The following is a 16,077-nucleotide window of genomic DNA, read 5'->3' on the forward strand; positions in this document are numbered from 1 at the left end:
CAAATCAGAAAGCGCCTTTATCATTCGAAATGCAACACATGTGTGAAATAGTGGAAAAACTTTCCAGCAAATTCTCCAAATTCAAATTTTATAACGCCAAAATTGCCAAATGAGTTCGCACAAAGAGCTGTCTAGATTCGATGTGAACGGTAACTTTCATTCAGCTGTCTTACGAGTGCTATCCTCTGAGATATCTAAATTTTTGCGTGACCGACGTGTCCGGTGCCTATTCGGTGATAGCGCAGGGGCAGTACTATTTGGACTTGAAAATTCGTGCAGAACGTATTTAAACGGTTGAGATTTTTCATAAAAACACGCAAAAATTGAGATATCTCAGAGGTTGAGAATTCCCGATTCACACCTCTCCAAAGATCTAGATTCTCTGTGTCCTGAACAGGCGCTCCGCATCGTGTCCCCGTGTCAACGACTTACCAATTACCAAATACCCAAACGAAAGGAGGGGATCTGGCACATCAAATGCTACTTTGTACGCATGCACAGGGATTTAGATTTGCTCTTTTAGATATCATAGTAGCACACACCCGGACCATAGCAAGTGTATGGGCTTGCTTAACATTCCTCAACTGACTTGTGGGGTAGAAATTACAAGTTTTGTAATCCAGGTGCATATTATTCTCAGGCCTCTCTTGGCCTTTTAAAAAAGTCGAAAGCTTTTATTATACGAACGGGACCCAACTAGACTAGACCAAACTGATTTCATTCGAATTTCCAAAATCCCGCTTCTATCACACACACTCACTCTCTCTCTCTACAGCTTTTCTTGATTGTAAGCCAAAACCCTAACCCTAGATAAGTGGCATAACAATGGCGACGACTATAGGGATGATGGATTCAGCCTATTTTGTAGGTCGAAACGAGATAATAGCGTGGATTAACTCTACGCTTCAACTCAGCATTTCAAAAGTCGAAGAGGTAATCCTGATTTCATCCTGCTTGCTTTCTTTCAGTTTGGGAAATTTCTAATAATGTTGTTCTAAAACGATAAACCCTCGAAAATTTGGGATTTTTCTAACAAAGTTCCGTCAAGTTCAAAGAAATCTAGGTCCAATGGAAATCCTTTTAATCAACACGTGTTCTTTTAGGCCTGATTTTATAAATTTTTACCCAATTTAAAACGTTTTATCTTGCAATTTTCCATTAAAAAGGAGAAATGACATCAGATCCTGCTAGTGTCAACTGTCCATGAGTTCAGATAGTACTGGTACTCAAGGTATTGCGTACTAAATTGCCAATTTCAAAATGGATCTTGGAGGCTTCATAGGTTAAACAAACCTTTTCAAATTTCTTTTTCTTTTGGATGCCCAAGTTGATCATTGTGTAATTCAGACAGCGCCAGGTGCAATAGCATGCCAGCTCATGGATGTGGTTCACCCAGGTATGGTGCCAATGCATAAAGTCAATTTTGATGCAAAGAATGAATACGAGATGATACAGAATTACAAGGTCCTTCAAGATGTCTTTAACAAGCTCAAAATCAACAAGGTATTGCTGATTTGCATTACTTGATTTTAGCTGTTTATTTTCTGCAATTTAGTAAATTTTTTTGGATTTACTTTGTTGGGATCAGGTATAACAATATAATTTAGGTACTTCAGCCTAGGAAAACAGCACTACTTGTGCTTTGACAAATTGAATTGGGTATAACAATATAATCTAGTTTATTGGAATTCAGTTTCAACGTACTAATAAAATTTGTTTTTAGAAGTATGAATCTGGCATATACTGATCACTAGCTTTTATACTAGACAGTAAAAATTTAATGATATGTTCTACAATGATTCACTTTAAGTATCATCACTAAGCGACAATTGTGTTCCTTCTTTCGCAGCATGTTGAGGTGAATAAGCTAACTAAAGGGAGACCACTTGATAATCTCGAGTTCATGCAGTGGATGAAGAAATATTGCGACTCCATCAACCGAGGGGGTGCTAGCAAGTAATTCGTCAGCACATCTTCTTTTTTAATATTTCTGTTGTAAATAGCATTAAAAAAAAAATTTAAGGTATACCTTTTTTTTTAGCTACAATGCCATGGAGAGAAGGGAAAGCAGTAGAGGAGGAAAAGAAACAAACAAGAAGGCCTCAGCCCCTTCTCAAGTTAATGGCAAGGCTTCCGGTGCGGCACCAAAAGCTCATGGGTCTCACAATACAAGAAGAAGTGATGCACATTCTACGAGTGCTCCTCAAAGAAATGTGAAATCTTCTAGTAATTCTGGAGCCCAAGCACGTGATGAACAAGTAAATGTTTTTGCATTTTTAGTACTTCTGATTATTTGCTCATAAATTACCTCAAGTTACATTTTCATTAAGTAATGTCAGTATAAAATTGAGACAAAAGGAGGCAAATGTTACAGATACTTGTATGTCATTTGGTGTATTAAATAGTAAGAGACTGTTGATTTTAAAGCAGATCACAGAATTGAAGGTCTTCATTGATAGTCTTGAGAAAGAACGTGACTTCTACTTCTCTAAGCTAAGGGACATAGAAATATTATGCCAGACCCCTGAAATCGATCACTTACCAGTAAGTACCTGTCTCTTATTTATAATTCATATGTAGTGTTTAGTGTAATGCTAGTAGTATGTGTGGTGAATTCTACTCATAGGAGCACAAGTAAACTTTCATCAAGGCAATTTAATCAAAAGCTGGTCACTAAAGTAGATTTTTAATAATGAGGCTTTGTTCTCTTTTATTTATTTTGATAGAAAATTTCAACCTAGTTTGCACATTCTTTTTATGATAAAGAAATATAAATGTGGTTGTAAACCTGATTTGGGTCAGTTGGGGGTAAATTCTTAATAATCTATCTCACCAGCTATCAGTCATTTTAAATAGCTTGGTTATATATGGATCAGTTTGGACTTTGGATCAACCTGTCAAAAATTTAAAACAGTTCACAATTGCCACTGCCAGTTTCACTATTTTTCCATTTTTTGTGCTTCCATCATACCCCCATTTTATTTTTATTTTATTAACAATAATTATAAAATTTATATGCCAAATAAAACCTTTAGATGCGATCTATGTGATTTTCTCTATATGAACATAAAAAATTATCACTTCTTCGGTTTTGTTTTTATATGAATCAATAAGTTGATAATCAACGTTAAAAAAATTTCCACATTGGTTTATTTTTACAAGCTCTTGATAACAATCAAAACAAAATTGAAATATCATAATATTTTACATGTGCATAGAGAAAATGATGTAGATCATATCTAATGGTTTTATTTTTGACATTTAAGTTTTAAAAATGTAGGCATGATGGAGAGACAAAATATTTGTGAAAGAATTTCATTTCTAATACAAAATTTGAATGCAGATTGTTGGCGCAATCCAAAAGATACTGTATGCAACTGATGCTGACCCATCAGTGGCAGCGGAGGCACAAGCAATGGTGGCGCAACAAAATCAGCCGTTAGTGCTGACTCCCATTGAAGAGATAAACCAGCCAATAGCACTGAGTCCCATTGAAGAGGTATCAGAAGAGAGGTCTAATAATCCAGAGACCCAAAAGAGGAAGAGCATCGATTGCTTGGAAGCATTTGACATAGGATCAGGCTCGAGGCCACGGCTCTCTGATATCTCGGATGTGCAGCAATCGCCACTAATAAACTACTGAGTTTCCTTGTTGCCAGGTGAGTTCTTATGTATATATAACATTTTTTCCTGTTTCTTTGAAGGACTGGTACTTGATAACTTTGATGCCACTATGTAAGGAAAAATCATTTTAGTCAAAATGGCTATTTTTTCTTCTATTTAATAGTGGTTCTTTTTCTTCCTGGGATGCAATTCAACATAGAAACAAACACAGGGGTGTTCTTGTTTTTAATAACACGTTATTCTAGAAAAATAAAATATATAATCAAGTTTAATTAATTGCAAGTTATTTGTTGGTACTCACTGTTGGGAATATCAGAACATGCTTTCATGCTCGCAGTACATTGATATTGGTTTTTTTCTTTGTATTTTTGTTTGGGTAAAGTTATTTTGATATTTCCTAATACCAGCATTCACAAGGAAACACAGCCAAATTTTGAATTTGTTCGGACCACTGGATGGAAAAATGGGTCTCGGCCTCATATATTTTATATTAATTACTAGGTAGAACAAGATGATTTCGTGAACTAACTTTTTTATAATTTAAGAATAATAGCATCTCAACTTTGTAATAATTTAAGCTAATACTTGCGAATATTTCCACTGGCAGGTGGTATGTGGTGCAACGCTTTATTGGCTGTCATCATAGAATTGATGAGCTTAGAATATGTTCTATAGACAGACATGGTGTGTTTACTAGGCTAATATTGCATGTTAGCTTTACTAGTGAGGTGTAGTGTTTTTTTTTTTTTCAGTCGGGCTATAGACTATATGCTTCTTTCAGGTTCCTTGGTGTTTTCTTTCTTTCTTTCTAATTACTGTCTTGTGATATATCAGATAGTTGCCGTATAGCTGCGTCCTAAAACAGTGTGTGAACTTCCAATTATATATTACTAAGATGTATTTTCCTTGAACAAATCTTCGTAGTACCAGATGTATCGGTACTACATTTAACTTTTAATACACATTGAGTAGCATAATTTTTTTTGGATGCCTACTTGCTTAAGTACTACATTTGTGTTTCCCATGTTTTGTTACCAAGATGGTTTAAATTTATAAGACAATCACGAACAAAGCAGATGGTTTAAATTTATAAGAAAATCTGCAGGAAACAAAATTCATTACACGGTGATGCAAAACCAAGATAAGGCTAAAGAGCTAATGTGCATAAATAAAATAAATGTACAAAGAGATGATCGACTGACTAAATTCACTCAGCATCAACGAAAATCTGCCAAGGAAAAACATGAAAATCAACAGTTAAGGTACAATTTCAAAAGAAATCAGAATATATAGGTAGGTACAATTTCAAAAGAGATATATACCTCAATATCTATCAAAGAATCATATACTTTCTTTTCTTGAACAGCATGAACTGTTATTCCGGAAATTCTCTGCACACCAACTTGTGTTGCCAACATGTTCTGCGCATATATATTCAAATAAATTATTAATTCTGTGCAATGTTACTTTGTTACCACCATGTTGTGTCAACCAAGAGGACCATTAGCTAAGACATAGAAAAGTAACTAAAAAACAATTTATCAAGTTAACAGAGCATTATTTTCCTTCTGGTTCCACCTTGATATCTCATATATTGCATGTAAAAACTGGCCACCAGGCTACAAGCACACATTAGATATTTTATGAGGGGGGGCCTCAAATATATAAAAACTTAAAAAAAAAAAAATCAATTAAATTTCAATATATACATGATTTTTTTGTTTAAATTAGGGGCGGCTAAGCACCATTAGGGTTGCATTAAGATCCACCCCTGAAATTGGCAAGCGAATATAGAAAGTTAAAACCTAAAAACAACCTCTTACCAGGTCAAAATTGAGTGAATCCAAACCTTCCACCAAAGGTAAAACCTGCCCAAGGAGGTAGAACTCTGTCAACACTTGAAGAAAAGTCAAGATATCAATTAAATAATGAGAAATTTCCATTTTTGGCCCTAGGGCTATTGTGCTTGGTTCAATTGGAACCCCTAAAATCTCTCTAATGCAACCAACCCCCCCTTTATGTACATGGTACAATTGCAGCCTTTCCTTCAACTTCTGGTTACGATGAGGCACCGCATCATCATTTGACTTATGCACCATGTCATCACATGAATACCACATTGTTAACACAACAGTAAGAGGCCATAATCTAAGATATTACCATAGAACCATGCCAACAGCATATTTAAGTGCATGTGAAGGGTTGGATTGGACCAAGTGCAATAAAACGAAGTTAATCAAAAAAAAAAAAAAATAGACAAGGGATACAAAAGATTTTTTTTTTTTATTTTGAGGGCCCAACTGAACCCAGAGCAATAGTTCAGAGGCTTTAAACAAAGATACTGTCAAACAATATTACATAAACAATGAATCCATCAATCCATTTACTTACCAACTTTTGTAATCCATTCAGCATAACACAGCTGTCATCACCGGAGATACCAGAAGCTATGTACACTTCAAAAGGGCCTACTGTTCTCTCTGTCTGATTTGTAAGGCACAAGTGCACCTAATAATGAATATTTATGAATAGGACACATACCTATCTGGTTAAAATAGAATAAGCTGCATCTCTTGACTTTCAATACTTACTGAAAAGGGGTGCTCTAGTACGATTTTAGAAGGATGCTTGACAACCTGTAGGTCTATGTCCTTCTTAGGCGGCTGCCCAAAAAAATAAAAGAAATGAAATATAAATTTAGTACCCCTGCTTAGTACTTAGGGTGGCTTTAACAGGAGGAAACTATATCAGAGATGAGTAAATATAATGAGATCAAGTATATGGTCATGCATCATACCAAGTTGTTGTGAATGTTGCGAGTCTGTAGGCGACCCGGTTCGCCTAAGTTCGTACGCCATGTTATTTGAAATTTACCGAGAACAGTGCCAGCATCCTCCTTTGTTCCTCCTGCTTCATGTGGCCTCAACAGATAGAGATAATTGCAAATCCCACCATTAGCTTTTATAAAAACTGGCTGCTTTAATATATTCCTGCAAATATCACAGAAAAGAATATCCAAGTAATTAAAAAAAACTAGGAATTAAATCATCCAGATTTATTCTGAACAGCTGAAACTTAATCACTGGAGGGCGATGACAGAGTACATAAATAATGTCATGGATCAATATTAAAAGACACTGATATGATTTCACAAATATATAAAGTTTTTCAAAGAGATCCAAACAGTATCACTATGCTATACCAGTAGTTACCCTGGCATACAACATATCATGCATCATATAATCGTTTCATTCCATCAAGTGTAGTTTTTTCAAAAGGTTACCGTATTCTAGAGTTCTTCAAGGAGATGTGTTCATCAGCTTCTAATCTTGTTGCAGCCCACTGGGGTGCTGGTTCAAACTCAACTTGATCCATATAAAGGTTTGACTTTGTGTGGTTTTCAATGCAAGCCTCTAAAAATGTATCATCCTGAGATACCAGGACACCACGAGAAAAATCAAAATTGAGTATACTAGCACTCCAACAATATATATTTGCATGATGAATATATATATCACTTTCATGTTGCTTAAAAGCTTACAAAGATGCCTCGCATCTTCTAATAAGAATAAATCACAAATCAACAGCAAATCAATCAAAAGGCTGACTTACGAGAAGATCTTCTAAGAAACAAGCGAGAAAACACCTACCTTGAAAGTGCGAACCTGGTCATGGGAAAGAAATAAATCCTTAATAAACATTAATATAATAACTATATCAGATATTGAATTGCATAAAATAATTTAAGGTAACAAGAAGTACCTTTGTTCTAACAGAAAGAGGGTTAGCCACAACAAACTTAAAAAATTGTGGGAGATATTTCCGCTCTGTGCTGTCACCGTCACTATACAGAGCAGTGCATACAAGCCTATGGGGAAAAAAAATCAACAAATATGAGTGTAAAAAGCCAGACAAACAGTATTTTGCTATGTACAAAAAACATGCAAATAAAAAATATTACGTGTGGGCTCCAAGTTCTTTAACATCATGTTCTACGATGAAGTCATATCTGCCACCAGCTCTAATTGACTCAACAGGCGATTTTGAGGTGTCAAGAAGCAACAGTCTTTGTTTCTCAGTTTGAATCTCTGCCTAGATACAAAAGCTTTTTGTCACACATGAGCAAAATTTTAAAATAAAATGCCTAAACAGATAAAATTCCTATGGTTTAGAAAAAAATAAAGCAGATTTACCTTAATGATAACATCTCTCGCTTCATAGACAGAGCTATTGTTTATGCTAATGTAGCTACAAAAGGTCTCCCCCAAATATATTGCCCTAAGAAACAGCAAAATTTTACCACAGTTTCAATCTGTCAATATGTCAAACATTCTAATCTACATTAAGTTAGTATAGCTCCTAAATATTAAACTTTATCACTAGAAACATCAAAATTTACATGATCCATTCAGAGAAATCAGAATGAAAAACTTTTGTCGGCTTTGAGATCAGAATCACAGTAATTTCAAAGAAAATGTATAAAAAACAAGCCATATTTACACTTCCTTCTCACAATCAACGGAACCCAGTACCCTTCTTATTATAAAATCCAGCAGTGATGCCAGTACCAGTTATAATCCCTGGTACTGATCCACCATAGCATGTACACACTACAGTTAATAAGGTGAGTGAGGCTACAGTACTATGCATAGCACATATTGGTCCGTACTATGAATCAATATTTCAAATTTGCAAAGTTCAAACAGCCTATCTAAACCGCTCAACATGATCTCCATATGAAAATGCACTTGATCAAATTTTACATTTTTAATATTTTTTTGTACTATTTATTTAGATAGGTAGAAAATCACCATTCAAAAGTAGTGATGTTCAACTAATCTATAAAAAAAAGTAATAAAATATGTAAAATTTGTTGGCAAACATTTTGGAAACAGCCACCATTGTATTATGAATCTGGTTTGTATAACTGAATCTGGTATGGATAAGAAATATAAACATCTCATCTGGCCTCTGTAAATTCTAGCATAAAAAATTGTTTGATGATTACCGACCCAAATGATTGGGGTAGCAGAAGGAAGCCAGAGAGACCCATGGCGTCAGTCGGATTATCAATGAACAACCTCTTTCTGAAGTCAAACTCGCCTCCTTCGGGGAAGGAAGGATCAGAGGAAGCGAGATCTAGAAGGTTTGACGGGACCTGAGGGTTGGCATCGGATAATAGATCCTCTCCGGCAAAGAGATCGGTCGGGTGGAGACGAAGCACAGCTTCATCGGCGTGCATCGCCGGACGGCTCAGCCGCATCACTCGGAAGGCCAGAGAATGTTGCCCCGGCGACGCACCGGCGGCTGTGTGTTGGCCTGACATGGCTGAGTCAGAGAAGAGGAGAAATCGAGAAATCGAGTTTGTTGGTGCAGTACAGAACCTTTTTCAGGTTTTTCTCTTCAAGTTTTCTCTTTTTTCTTTTTGGGAGAGTTGTGTGCGTACCCCTGAAAACTTTACTAATTGAAAAATATCCTGTCAAAACTTGATATTTTTGTAGTTACCACCCTAAACTTTCAAAATTCTAATATTATCACCGTTTGTTTGAAAATTCAGATCTTAATACGTACGCAGATTGGGTTGGTGCACTATTTTTGAAGCATGCGCTTACCAGATCTGGTCTGCGCATTAAAATTCTATTGCTATGTGCAGAAAGAGAATAGAATAAAAAAAAGAGTGAGTTTATGGTACTATGCATATTATGATTTGGCACTATGCTACAGCTTTATATTCGAGTTTTTAAATCCTAACGGTCGATCCGAACTGTTCATCTTGTTTTCCATATTAATATGTGTTTGGAGATCAAATTTTACATTTTTAAAAAAAAATTACTATTTTTTAGATATTTAGAAAATCACGTGATCTGAAAATTATGGACTATCCAAAAACAGTGATTTTCAATAAATTTCAAAAAATATTAAAAAAATTTCAAAAAATGTAAAATTTGGTCTCCAAACACATATTAATATGGAGAACAAGATGAACAGTTCGGATCGACCGTTAGGATTTGAAAACTCGAATATAGAGCCGTAACACGATGCCAAATCGTAATATGCATAGTACCATAGACTCACTCTAAAAAAAATTCCACCAAAATAATGCGCAGAATCAGTTTGTGCACGTGTCAAGTTTTAATTTTTTTCTAAAGTGATGATAAGGCCAAAAAATTTAAAATTTAGAGTGGTAACTAAAAAAGTTTCGGCAACACTTAAATACATTGGCTAAATGTTCATAAAAGACTTTATCTTATATAAAATGAAATAAAAATTTATAAAAAAAATAATAATGGACGAAATTATGCTTCACACATCTGACATCACACCTCTTCTTTTCTTCTTCAACGACTAATTTTTGAAATTTGATGGAAAAAATTTCAACTCAGGTGTATAGATCAGATATTAAAGTTAATAAAGGCCAAGCGAATCAATTTTGATTGATGATTAAATTCATATTTGAAGAACTTCTCTACAGAATACAGTTATCTGAATCCATTATATTAGATTAATGACCTTGAATACAAACTAAAAAACATACTTGAATACATTGCCAAGGCTGAAATATAAATGATAAGTGGTAACAAAGGCTTGCGCGCATGCTAGAGAAATTAATAAGAGTGAGTTTATGGCAGTGTAGTAATATTAGGTAATATGCGGCGCATATGCGTATGCGGTTCCGAACCGCATAGAAAATCAATATGCGGTTCCGCATATGCGGCCGCATATTAGGCCGCATATTTTTGACCGCATATGTTTTAACAGGCCGCATATAATCCTTGAACCTGTTATTTGTTCTAACTATTTGTATTTGTATTTGTATTACTATGTATTATTATGTATTTGTACTGTTACAGAACTTGTTGGTTTTTACCTGACCAAACTGATAATAAATCAGCTGTTATTCCTTGAACCTGTTATTTAGATCCCAACCATTGGACTTCATTGATGTTGGAATCGAAATAACAGTAACAGGAATAACAGTAACAGGTTACTGTAATTCTCAAGGAAATGTATTACTATTTGTATTACTCTGTATTACTAATTTACTATTACTGATGATATTGGCATGTTGTCATTACTATGTATTTCTATTTGTACTCATAAATTCTTATTCCTATTTGTATTACTATGTATTTCAATTTTCAAATATATATGAATTCTTATTTTAAAATCCGCATATATAAATCCGCATAGAAATCCGCATATGCAGCCGCATACCGTATATGCGGTATGCGGTGCCCTTCCGCATACCGCATAGAAACCTAATATTACTACACTGGTTTATGGTACTATGCATATTACGATTTGACACCGTGCTACGGCTCTATATTCGAGTTTTCAAATCCTAACGGTCGATCCGAACCATTCATCTTGTTCTCCATATTAATATGTGTTTGGAGACCAAATTTTACATTTTTTGAAATCTTTTTACTATTTTTTTAGATATTTAGAAAATCACTTGATCTGAAAATTCTGGACCATCCAAAAACAGTGATTTTCAATAAATCTAAAAAAATAGTAAAAAAATTTCAAAAAATGTAAAATTTGGTCTCCAAACACATATTAATATGGAGAACAAGATGAACGGTTCGGATCAACCGTTAGAATTTGAAAACTCGAATATAGAGCCATAGCACGGTGCCAAATCGTAATATGCATAGTACCATAAACTCACTCAATTAATAATGTGTAGATTCTCTCCAGCACCTCAAAAAGATAGAAAAACGTGTTAAATTTAAATTTCAACCTGAGATTATATAAATGAAAATGCATAAGTTATGAAAATTAAATATTAAACGGAAGGAAAAAATAATTAAATTGTTTCTTATTTATTTTCTTATCACATGCTTAACTAATTGTATTTAGAAGAAAAAACCTACTAATACTATCAGTTTTTGGACAAAACCTCCAAAATTTCGATGATTCCGATTCTAATCAATTATGTTATTCTCCATTTTATTACCCTATTTATTCCTATTCCATTTTCCAAGAATAAACAGAAGACTTTAGGAAAGAGTCGGTAGGATTAACAGAGAGGGAAGAGAAATGCATTTTTGTCAACTATATTTGTAATAAAATATTATTGTCAATTTATTTACTATATCTCCATTTGAAGTTTGGAAGAGGATATTTTTAAATAAATAAGTTTTCATGTGTATTCTTCCAATTTCATTTTTTTTTTATTATTATTTAGAAAACAATGTTGGGCAGAAACCATTGAAGCTACTTGGGCCTTTGAGTAGGCAAACTGAGCTTACTAAAGCCCATTTTATTTGCTCTTATTTTTGGTATGAAAATTTCTTTCAAAATAAAAAACAATAACAACAACAATAAAAAAAATAAAAAATAATAAATTCGTGCCAGATACCTCAAAAATAAGTTTGCTCTTATTTTTGGATACGGATCCCCCCTTGAAGGAACGCCTGATACCTCAAATTTTGAGTTTAGATCTAGGCCGTCTGATTTGCTCGGGCATAAATCAAACTAATATGGATTTTGATCGGACGGTCCGGATCTAAATTTAAAATTTTAGTTATTCCCTCAGATACCGCATCCAGCTGAATAATTTTTATTCAGGCTCGTCTTAAATTTACGGAATCTTTAAATTCGTGCCAGATTAAAATAAATGGTCTGAATCTCATTTTATCAGATTAGGTATTTGACAGAATCTGAATCTCTCCTCTCCCCACCAGAATATATGATGTAATATTCGATCAAATGAACCAATTCCACAAGGTTATAGTTTAAATCTGGGACACAAATAAAAAGATGAGCTATTGACATTTTGTTTTTATCTCAAAAGTTGGAATTAAGGCTCTTCATATGAAATTGAGTTGCAAAATATATATATATATATATTTATTTATTTATTTATTACCATATCTAAGGAAGGTGACAATTAAATGATGTTGATGGGTAGGTGAATATCTTCCCTAATTTTGGCATATGCTTTGATTATCCTTTTGTTTTAGTACATCGGTTGTTAATTCCTTAATCATTTAATTTGAAATTCTTCATTCATTCATATGGATAAACATAAATTATGTATAGCAATTATTTGTTCTTTCTTCAAAATCATTGATTTTTAAGGTTCATTGGAAGATTTATCTTTTGCATTTAAATTAGATATATGCAGTTGACTTATTAATTGCGTGACCATAATTCAAGATTTAGAGTATAATTTGAACACTCTACTGGTACCAAAAAATTAAAGGAATGACGAGGTTACATAATTTAAAGGGTCGTTAATATATTTTCTAATTACATGATTTATTATATTTGCTAAATAATATTAATCAATCTATAATTGATTTGTTATTAATGTAGTTGAACTCTAATTAATTTTTTATCTTCAACATCATATGCAAAAATATTCAAAATTTTATATAGTTAATATTTTTAAAATTTTATATAGAATTTACATAGGTGATAATACATACCTTGTTTTTTTTTGAGGAAAAAATAATACATATTTTGTTGGTGGGAGAGGCCTGGAAAAAATCGGTTCCAAGGAGAAAAATTATTTACCTCAAAAAATAATGGACGGTGGATTCAATACGATGGTATAATGAAATTATGCAATCCTCCATATATTTCTGCTTTTGGCTTGGCAATAATAAAAATATCCCATGACTCTAAAATGAGATTTGATTTTTTATTTATTCTGTAATAAATCAGCAATTATTACTATGAAAGAGATAACATGAGCCAATAAAAACTGTTATAAATATTTAAAAAATTAGAAACTAGAACACGTCAATTTCTTAAAAAAAAACTTTATAAATGTGTACTTTAGAAATAAAATAAAAATTTCCAATACAGATGTTTATGAGATTCTTTCAAAAATAATTTCTCAAGTTGAGAAAAAGAGAAATATATATATAAAAAACTGATCACTTAGTTGGACAGCTCTTGTAGGGACCACATATATAATGATGTTTCAGTTATTAGCAGTTCCAACTAATAAACCAAACTTTCCCTTAACAAGTTCAATAAACAAATATATAAAATGAAGAGAGCGTCAAATAATTAATTTTCCAACTCCAATTTCTCAAATTGGTTCTCCTAATTGTTTTTTTTACCATTTATAATAATAAACAGCCCCACACTAAGATCCACACGATCTATCTACGTACACTCACGCCCAACTGTTTCTACCAATAATATTAGTTGTACTTGTACATGGATTTTATACCCTGCACTACCAATTAAAAGATGCTATGTTAAAAACTGTAAAATACACTTGAGGTGTGTTGAAGACTATTAACTTTCATTTCATCTTATAAAAACACTACCAATTATACCGCAAGATGCATAGACGGATTTACATCTATGAATGGAGTAAATTCATCTCTGTTTTTTTTAATTCTTTATATATTTATATATGATTTTTTATATAATTTAGAGTAAAATATTATAATATTGTAAACTTAACTTTAAATTAGAAAAAATAAATTTATATGATTAACTCTCATATGTATTTGACATTTATAATTCAAATGTTTTGACTCTGCTCCTGACTATATGTTTATACTTTTACTATTAGATGTCTGTTACTTTTTTATATATTATTTTGTACATGCGACCTCCCACGCGGAGAGTATTGCATTTGCCACTAGATTAAAGGTTAATTCTCTTATGTTTATACTTAGAAAACTATTTAGTATTTATACATGTGTTAAACTAGGGTGTTCTTAACTTCAAATTTTATTGGATTGACTTCACGATGAATTCAAACTATTGAAATCAATCTAATTTACGATTAATGTGTTTACATGTCAAATTTGTAATTTATTTAGTATAAAGTCAAGCAGTAAATAAAATATGTTTATAAGTTCATTTTAATACGTTTAATTTTCATCATTTTTTTTTCACTTCTTGACTTTATATTAAATTATTTTGAAAACATATAAATTTGGATGGAATACTATCACTTGTTAAATAGATCGGTTTCAATGGTTTATATTTGTCGTTTGAACTCAATTCGATTATATTTTTAGTTAAGCTTACCAAGAGGCTCGATGAGCTTAAGAACACCCTGGTTCTACTATATACACATAATACATATCCAAGAGCGGAGGTATGCACAATGATGGAAATCAATTGGACCCTAATTTTTTTTTTATTTATGTATGAATTTTCTATATAATTTAGAGTAAAGTATTATGTGAATTGTAAAATTGATTCAATTTCATTTTTAATATAAAAAATTTAAATGATTGATTCTTATTTACATTTGATTTTTATAAATTGAAAGTCTGGCTCCGTCCCCTGTACATATCTTGCAAATTGTAATTCTATACCGTTAGCCCGTTAAGTGTTTATCCCTTATATATGTTATTAATTATTAATATTTATACTACTAGGTGTTTATACATATTATCATGCGAGCACTTTCCAATGTAAAGACTAAATATCAACATAGTTGGATATGTATTTATACTAATTAAAAAAGAAAAATCTGCAGAAATCTATGTATTTGTCTATAAAAGTCTCTTAAAAAATAAGAAATAAAGGATGATATTTCAAGATATATTTTTCATAAAAGAAAGGACGGCAAAAAAAATACTTTGCTAAAAGGAGAGCAAATAAAGGTGTTGGCCAATGAGAGAAGGACACGAGGAATATGGGGACAAATATGGGGGACGGTTAGAGAAAAAGAAACATTATTTTAAAATAAAGATGAAGAAAAATGAACAAGTATGAGAAACAGATATTATTGGTCACAAAAAAAAGTAATGTTTCCGTGGAAGCTAGCTAGATTTAATTTGAACAGCTATAAAGAGAGAAATTTCTTTCCAGCTTCAATTTGCTGATCTGGTATAAAATATTTATTAGGCGCCAACAGGCAGAGATACACGGGACCCACGTCGAGCCACCCGCGCGAGACCATTAATAATCCTCTTGTCTCCAGTTCTACATGAAATGGATATATCAATTTACTTTTTAAAAATGTAAAATTAAACATATACCATTGATTTTGATAAATTGATTCTGCAATTTCGGCCTGAAAATCATAATTTTGATAAATTGATGTGACGCTTAACTTTATTATTTTCGAATGGTATAGATAAAAAAATCGGAACATTATTAGTTGCCCGTTCCTAAAATTAAGGGGAAATTATATTGACAGGATAACATTTGCTTCATGCAGCGCATGATTCATATGCATTGCTGTTTTGACTATCTTACATGTACACTGCACAAAGCAAAAACTACTTTGTCAATGTCTTCACCCAAAATTGAAAATTATGCGTATTGTTTATTTTAAAATTTAACATGATCATAAATGTTAAAGTTAAACTGTTCAGCTTGTCATTCTTTGCAAACACCACAAAATCAGAATAGGAAAGAAATTATCCAGTACAGCTGTTGTTAATCTTGCATTAAATTTGAAATATATATACTTTATGAATACAAAGGCCACCAATTCCCCAAACTTGAAGAGGCGACACT

The 16,077-nt window shown here is 32.6% G+C and overlaps 2 protein-coding genes across 4 annotated transcripts; one reads left to right on the forward strand and one right to left on the reverse strand.

Annotated features, from left to right (window-relative positions):
* The first annotated feature begins 703 nt into the window (after positions 1-703).
* On the forward strand, positions 704-4,488 carry EB1C (end binding protein 1C). Of its 3 annotated transcripts, none has more exons than XM_078305525.1 (7): positions 704-933; positions 1,348-1,503; positions 1,850-1,956; positions 2,042-2,258; positions 2,431-2,544; positions 3,344-3,659; positions 4,232-4,488. In XM_078305525.1, exons 1-6 carry the CDS (start codon positions 826-828, stop codon positions 3,641-3,643), a joined length of 1,002 nt encoding a protein of 333 aa, XP_078161651.1. In that variant the 5' UTR covers positions 704-825; the 3' UTR covers positions 3,644-3,659; positions 4,232-4,488. The 3 variants fall into 3 exon arrangements, with proteins under 3 accessions (XP_078161651.1, XP_078161650.1, XP_078161649.1); XM_078305524.1 differs by having other exon boundaries at positions 711-933; positions 2,428-2,544; positions 3,344-3,663; positions 4,232-4,468; XM_078305523.1 differs by having other exon boundaries at positions 711-933; positions 2,428-2,544; positions 4,232-4,468.
* Positions 4,489-4,690: 202 nt separating this feature from the next.
* LOC144556996 (trafficking protein particle complex subunit-like protein) lies at positions 4,691-9,062 on the reverse strand. Its single transcript, XM_078305522.1, has 12 exons — positions 8,637-9,062; positions 7,818-7,902; positions 7,586-7,716; positions 7,387-7,492; positions 7,275-7,289; positions 6,908-7,053; positions 6,422-6,614; positions 6,216-6,287; positions 6,016-6,132; positions 5,448-5,492; positions 4,947-5,045; positions 4,691-4,852 (listed from the first exon to the last, which is right to left on the reverse strand). Exons 1-12 carry the CDS (start codon positions 8,948-8,950, stop codon positions 4,832-4,834), a joined length of 1,344 nt encoding a protein of 447 aa, XP_078161648.1. The 5' UTR covers positions 8,951-9,062; the 3' UTR covers positions 4,691-4,831.
* Positions 9,063-16,077: the final 7,015 nt, after the last annotated feature.

The sequence above is a fragment of the Carex rostrata genome, chromosome 7 (genome assembly GCF_964058835.1).
Source record: "Carex rostrata chromosome 7, lpCarRost1.2, whole genome shotgun sequence".
Classification (NCBI taxonomy): domain Eukaryota; kingdom Viridiplantae; phylum Streptophyta; class Magnoliopsida; order Poales; family Cyperaceae; genus Carex; species Carex rostrata.

What these genes read in the sequence shown, in the direction of transcription:
- EB1C (XM_078305524.1), top strand. Translation starts at nt 826, where the DNA reads ATGGCGACGACTATAGGGATGATGGATTCAGCCTATTTTGTAGGTCGA. An exon ending in GCATTTCAAAAGTCGAAGAG is followed by an intron (nt 934 to 1,347) that starts GTAATCCTGATT and finishes TGTGTAATTCAG; the next exon opens with ACAGCGCCAGGTGCAATAGC. An exon ending in CTGAAATCGATCACTTACCA is followed by an intron (nt 2,545 to 3,343) that starts GTAAGTACCTGT and finishes ATTTGAATGCAG; the next exon opens with ATTGTTGGCGCAATCCAAAA.
- LOC144556996 (XM_078305522.1), bottom strand. Translation starts at nt 8,950, where the DNA reads ATGTCAGGCCAACACACAGCCGCCGGTGCGTCGCCGGGGCAACATTCT. An exon ending in CGAGAGATGTTATCATTAAG is followed by an intron (nt 7,717 to 7,817) that starts GTAAATCTGCTT and finishes TTTTGTATCTAG; the next exon opens with GCAGAGATTCAAACTGAGAA. An exon ending in TGAATGGATTACAAAAGTTG is followed by an intron (nt 5,493 to 6,015) that starts GTAAGTAAATGG and finishes CTCCTTGGGCAG; the next exon opens with GTTTTACCTTTGGTGGAAGG.